The 7,309-nt window shown below is 37.0% G+C and overlaps 1 protein-coding gene across 18 annotated transcripts in view; it reads right to left on the bottom strand.

Annotated features, from left to right (window-relative positions):
• BNC2 (basonuclin zinc finger protein 2) overlaps positions 1–7,309 on the bottom strand; it is a 429,408-nt gene that overhangs the window by 13,399 nt on the left and 408,700 nt on the right. The window contains exon 8 of one of the 18 annotated variants that reach the window (XM_073228474.1): positions 857–890. The exons of the other annotated variants lie outside the window; for them this stretch is intronic. Coding sequence (XP_073084575.1) covers positions 872–890 — 19 coding nt within the window. The 3' untranslated portion in view covers positions 857–871. The remainder of the gene's footprint in view (positions 1–856; positions 891–7,309) is intronic. 18 annotated transcript variants of the gene reach the window in all.

The following is a 7,309-nucleotide window of genomic DNA, read 5'->3' as shown; positions in this document are numbered from 1 at the left end:
TGTTTTCATCCAATAATTCAACTTTTAAAATCTAATTCTTTAAAATGAAAGCTGAAAAACAAATTGCTTTTATAAGTAAATCTCACCCACCCTTAAAAAAAGTCACACTTAACAGAAAAAAACCCCAAAAGGGACAAAAAAATACAACAACAAAACAAACAAACAAAAAATACCACACAATAAATACAAAAAAAAAAAATCAAGCTCTGTAATAATAACATACAGTCCCTCTGTTTTAACAACTGGAATCCGCACTTCTTAGACAAGCAAAACTTTTACTCACTGAGTGCTTTGCTTGTGCAAAAAAAGATAGGATTTGTGCCCAAGCATCCAAAGGGATGTCGTGGTTTACAAAGCCTGATGTGACTTTATGTATCTGAAAACATTGCCTTTCCATTTACCGCCCCCACCGCCCCCATTCATTGTTAAAGTGCCCTTCGGCATATACCTCTCTCCACTGCACAGGCTCACGGGTTCGGCAAAGACCTAAACTGGAGGCTACCCTTCCAAAAAGTACACCAATAAACAAATAGGCAGATGCATAAAAGCTTCTCTGTAATGGCAGAAGCTGTACATCTTGGAGAGGTAATTATGATTATAGAAATGGCCAGTAAAAAGTTCGCGAGATCTCCCGATTATAATTAAAAAGTATGGAAGACCAAAATGAGTCACTCTGCTTGGTGACAAACATGGCTACTATTTCTTGTAGATGGTTGAGAGGTATGTGCCTCAGAGACAAGAAAGATGGGAAAGACTTCTCCACCTTTCCACACAAGACAATATACAGCACTCTGGGTTGGAAGGGGCGAAGAGGCAATAGCCCTCTCCGCACTGCACTTAGGAAGGCTGAGCTTACCTTGTGATAATAAGATCAGCTTTCTAATCTTTTGCTAAATCGATCACAAAAGAAAGCAAGAATGATAGACAGAGAGAGAAAAAGAGAGAGAAAGAGAGAGAGAGAAAACAAATTCACATTCTAGACATCTGATTAAAAAAAACTTAAACAATAAATAGGGATTTTAAATGTTCTGATCACAAAATCATTTTGTCATACGCGATGATCTCATATGCTGTTTTGATGATTTTCAGATCAGCTGCATAATCCAAAAATCATAAGCCAAATTAAGATAAACCAAATTCACAGCATCATCCATAAATGAGTTCTACACAGATGCATGCAGTGCAGATACGTGAGTGATAAACAGATGCTGTCCCCCTGGTCCCTGTGCTGACACTACCGCTCCCCATTCCTCGGTGTCAGATGGCAGATGACTCCAAGTGCAGGCTGCTAAGAGGAGTGCAGGAAAGGCCTACTGTGAAGTCTTTACCCTGACATGTGGGTATGACACCATCAGAGTTATTACAAGAATGTGGAAATAGAATTACACTATGTGCTACTACTCCTGAAAAAACAATTTGCCAGCCGTAAGCAACTCACAAAATCCTATCCCTCTTTGTATGATTTTTTAACATCCTCTCCCCCTTAATTTCACAAGCGCACAATCTGTGATGGCTGTAATCTAGAACTCTGTGTTGTGCTGCTTCTCACATCTGCAGTAACCACTTCAATTCACTGCTGAGAAAACAGCAGCCAGATACACAGCAGTCACATCAAGACACAACAAACAAGAATAAATTAACATTGACAAAAGGACACACTGATCACTGAGATGCACTCATCTTTCCTAAGATGACTTGTGAAATTACACTTCTTCACCGATATGTTACCAGGAAGAGATGTTTCTCTTCATTTCTCACTTACAGCTATAGAAATCTGTAATCTAATTAGATGATGTACCAGCCCTCAATATCTGTCAACTAAACGATGTGCAGAAATGTGCAGACCAGCTCTGGCACTCTGTTCAACAGTGTCCCTTTTCCGCTGTCAGCAGTACTGTTGGCCTCTGCTAATATAATTACATTGACTTTTATTCAATTAAGTGCCATCCCTCGCTTAAAAAAAAAAAAGGCTACTTTATCAATTGATTCAGGTGTAATGCAATAATAAAGATGAACTCATGGCAGTGCATTAGCTCTGCTGTTCATAACTTCAGTACACGGGTTCATTCATGGTAGTCGATTTCCATTATGCAACCACAGTTCAACAGAATTGATTCTTTTATGTTCATTTCTTAATCTATTTCATTTTTGTTTAATAATCCTCCTACATACTATATGCAAAACACTTAGAGGGCATATGGGAAGAATGGACTCTGGAAAGTCTGCTGGTTCACTCTCATGCCAGTGGGCTTGGAGATTTTCTCTTAAACGTACACATTACTGGGTTGGAAAGAGGAAAAGCAAGAGCAGAAGGGAAAGCAGACTGAAATTCTGTGGAGAGTACTGACCCTGTCCCTTAAGAGGTTAGGTTTAGCCTCCACAGAATGCAAAGGCAGCTCTTGATTTTAACAAAGACCTATCATCAGACTGGAATCAGTCAGTCCAAAGCATTAACTGTCATAAAATACTGTCCTCATGAGCAGACGCAAAGACCTAGGGTTAATAGCAATTTAAAAGTTTATTTGGATCAGCAAAACTGAAGAGATAAATGAAAGGGAAGATGGAAGAGACACAGAAAGAACTCACACCTGCTGACTATCAAATGTATAGAGAAGAGGGTCCTAGAACGGGAGGAAGACGAGACAGTATGGGAAATAGGAGGACTGCTTAGTAGAGGAAGCAATATACAGTTGCAGATAATCCATGGAAGAGGGAATTCATGAAGGAACCAATTTTGAGTTCTCCAGAGACAGAGACACTTTTCCTACAAAACAGACTTGGTGTTTGGAATATTTTATCTCCAAAAAGAGGGAAAAACAATCATTAATAAAAATCTAGATTCTATTAGATTTTTATTACGTATAGTATTATTATTTTACAGGAACATAAAGAGTATGAAAGCTTTTCTACTTGCTTTGATTAGGCAGGCAATACTGATATGCAGAGGCAAATTCCTCTAACAGGAAAAAAAAAATGAGATGATGAGAGAAGTCCATAATTTAGTCCCAAGACGGTCACCTTTAAGAAGAATACAAACTAAATCTAACTCAAACTCCAGTGTCCTGCAGTAACACAGACTATTTTGCACAAGGGAGATATTTATATTTATTTGCCTTCTGATATAATCAATAATATGCATGAATCTTAAACAAGCTTTTCCCAAAATACACAGGCAGAAGGGGAAACAATGATCCCAAGATAGGATGCATGTAACAGAACATTTAAGACAAGACAGTGGTAATACAGCAAAGGGTAATTCTGACCCTATTAATACCTCAGTGTGGTGCAAGGAAATGCTACATAACTAGGGCATGAAACAGTCCTACAAATCGGGCTATGCTTAGAATTACAAATGTTTCCTCTGAACCCCTGTACCCTTTCCTATTCCTGCCATATTGGGAGTTTACTAAAAGGCTTTTGAAGACCAAGATGACTCTTAAGAGCAAAAAGTAATCAAGCCTTGTACAAGGCAGGCCATGGAATCAAACTTATTCTCTGAAATAAGTTGCTGAGCTGAAGCACTCTAACTGGCTTAAGGGGACTACCAGTCTTTTTCCATTTCTTTAGTGAAAACTTCATGTCAATTATATCTCACTTTAAAAAAAAGAAGAAAACCATGGAGCCACAGAAGACATCAAATTCATCAAACATAGTCAAGTATATTCAAGCGCTCTCTTGAGAAAGTATGTCCTATCTTACCTCATGTCTCTTTCCAAATGTGTTCATATGCTCACTTCAACTTAATATTATGTTTAACCCTAAAAATTAAAATTAAAAATATTTAAAAGACAAAGTCTTTTGAAGTTTTAACTTTGGTTTTGAGATACAGGGAAGGAACATCTTTTTTAAAATGAAAAAGTCTCATGCCCAAATTAGAGAATCCAAATATAGCATTCAAAACTGAATAGGGAATCAAGCCATAGGTTACATGAGAAGTCCAACATCTATCCTCTCTAGTTCTTAAATCAGTTTTGAGTCATTCTGAACTTAGTGAAACAAAATACTTGGTAATTAATTATAATGCCACAGGTGAAATGGAATTGAGGCTCCATCTTAGATTACATTTTGCCTTTATTTTCTTGGTCACCTCAGCCACTCAATACACACATACACATGCTCTTGTCAAATTGTGTTGTCCAGAATGACAACAGTGATGTATATACAGCAGATATTATACACGTATGTATTATATGTTTGTGTGCATATACACATATACATGATGTGTCAATATGTATATATGCATACAGGTATATGTATATGGGGATAGAAAGATAAATTTCTATCCAGTCTGGAAAAATCTAGCTGTCATATCTGAGTGTATTGTAGGATAATCAGTCAACAATATTCCTGAAGAGAAATGTCAATCTGCTATCAAGTCCACAGAAATGAAACATTAAAACCCCTGTCCCTCATTCTCTTATCTTGATTGTTACGACATTATTTGTTGTACTTAACCCTCAAAATTTTTGTATTAATGGTAGGATGCTTAAAACCTTATGAATAAAGTGACATTTTTAATAATATACATTTCTGTAAAACTTGTCACTGTTCAATAGGGCTATTACTTAAAGATTGTCTACAAAAGATCTGAAAACCATGTCTAGCTCAGGAAAAATTTCAGCGTAAAATTCTAGTGAACAATGCTAAAAAAAAACCCCAAATAAGGAAGTACATATTAAATGTAAGAAATAAAAGCTAAGCAACTTCTTGCAAATTAAAAGTATGAAATTCAGTCTCTTCAATCCCTTTCAATATAAAACAAATCATCCATACTGGTCACGCAGACAGTTCCCTACTCAAATTATTCACTTGAAGATAAGCTCTCACCAAACTCTTTAGGGGTTTAGCTAATTTACTGCATAGATACAGCACGTCCGTTGTAATAACAGGTAGGATGTATTGGGGTCGACCATTTATCAGAATTAGACTTCTTTTCTCAATACACAGTGAATTATGCTGCCTACATGACTCCCCTCTCTCAAAGCCTGCCATCCCCTTACACCCGTAATGTGGCAGGCAAACAAAATTGACAGTCTCATCTTGTCAACAAGGGGCGATTCTCCTGAGAAGCCACTTAACTTTGCTGAAGAAGCAATGTATTAATGTGTGTGTCCCAGGAATGTTAATCATCTTCAAGCCTCCGACCTAACTTTGACGTGAACGAAATCACCAAATTTGTTTACTAAATGAATCGTAATATGCTAATAAGAAAGGATGACATATATGGAAAAGCCAAACAGATGGTTTGTTTACTCCACTTTGCAACTTTATAAATGTTGTAACTCTGAAGACGTTAGTGAGAATTATTGGTTTGTTGGCAGAGGCAAACATGTCTTTTGCATACTAAATCTGGCACCACAGTTAGAAAACAATTTGTCATTGCTGTGGAATGCATAAAAAATGTTAATGTAGCAGTGGCATTTGTGAAGGCAGATTGGTAGGCGGAAAGTGTGTATGCTGAATGCTCAGGTTAAGTGTAAAATTGATGTCCAACAGCCCTGTTCCCTAACCATTTCACTCTGAGTTGTATCTGACACATCAAGGCTTCTCAAGGGTGCCGATTATTCCACGGGTACCTGTTGCGCTGTAATGTGAGGTGAGTGTTATGCTGTGATTATGTATTTGCAGTGTTTGGAAATTTTCTCAGTCAGGCAGCTCAGATGGTGCTCAGTTTACTACTATTGCTGGGTAAGAAAAAGCCAAGCCATGAACCCTGGCATCTTTTAAGGATTTAATCAATCTGAGTTCTAATTTTGGGTTTTATATTGACCCTGGATGGACTAATCCTCAAGTCTTCAATCCCACGTTTTATAGTCTGATGTATATAGTTTAAAAGGCGTATTTCCAAAATAACAGGAATGCTGTTGATAGTAAAATTTTTCTGCCATTTTAAAAGTTTTCTTTTTGAATGTGTGTAACACTGAATATCAATTTCTGAGATCTTTTTCAAAGGAAGTACTTCCTTTGACTACATATTCAAAATATTTTACATCACTAAAATGGTTAATTTATGATTTTTTAAAAAAGGTAACATTAGGTATGGAAGAGATCCTCAAAGAAAGGAAAAAATTTTGTAGACAATATTATTATTTAGCTGTGGCCTTATCTAGAATTCCATGTTGAAAATAAAACTACTTAAGATACATGAACTTTAAAACCTAATTTATGTGTTTGATTAAATGATGTCAAAATTACCAGCTTAATGAAACTTCAGTTAACTAATCAGCAATGTACATATGCTACTACCCATTTCAAGTTTTAGAAACATTCAGATGATGTTTTGTGAAATTCTTTTTACTTTTATTCACACAAGCATAGGCAAAGAAGCAGAACTCTGTATTAGAGAGGTGCTTATTTCCCCCTGATATTCTGAACCACTTCCCCCAATTTCTCTCAGTCCTACATACACATATTGAGATGCCACTAATCTGTGGGATTTCTGGTGTTCCACCAGATAGCGCTGAAGTTTTTACCTGTCTGCAAAAGAGAAATAAGAGTACAAAGTGATCTAAAGAAACCACTGAGCTCATCTGCTGTCCAAAGCTCACTCTGGACCAAGAACCATTAGTGGCTATCCCAGCCTGGCAGGTGTATTTCATTTGAAACATCTCCTCATTCCTGACCAACAAAGGAAATTTCAATACAGTACTTTTACTGGTTTAACAACAGTGAGCTCCTGGGATTGTCAAAGTGCTAAGCCTTTTCCAAGGAGAGAAGAAATCAGCAGCTCAAATATAATTAACCTATTCTCAATGCAAACTGCCATGCACAGGAGCTCTGTAGTCTATTAGTGAAGTTATAATGGCCAACAGGCAGAAGCAAAATTGGTCAAAAAGTTGGCTGCGGCTGTCATAGTTTTGGAATTATGATTAATGGCACTAATAATGTGGATGATTACTGATATGTGTATCTCCAGCAGTTTATCATATTGCTCTGGCTGCCTACATCCACAATAAACAAGATGCTATCATTTACCTCTTTATTGAAGGCAATCCTTCTCTTGAAGGAGCATATTCTAATTACTTCGTAATGTTTTATGTCTTAAACATTTTGCAGCTCTGGACCTTGCCAACTGTTTTGTGTCTACCATTGATTAATTACAGAATGTTTAATCAAAATTTAGAACCTAATGTAGTCATTTATGAGCACGCTGCAGTGCCAAAGTAGTTAGGCTTTGCTCCCAAGTTTGGAGAGTGTTGGGTTCAAAATCAAATCCCAGCCAAGCATGAGGATCCAAGAATTCCACCTTGGGTGCTCTGAGGTTGCCAATTCTATCTCTGCTGATGAATGGAAGGTAATCTAACTACAG

Source organism: Manis javanica, chromosome 2 (assembly GCF_040802235.1).
Source record: "Manis javanica isolate MJ-LG chromosome 2, MJ_LKY, whole genome shotgun sequence".
NCBI lineage: Eukaryota > Metazoa > Chordata > Mammalia > Pholidota > Manidae > Manis > Manis javanica.
Note: the sequence above shows the minus strand (reverse complement) of the source record. Positions and strands in the feature narration are given on the sequence as shown.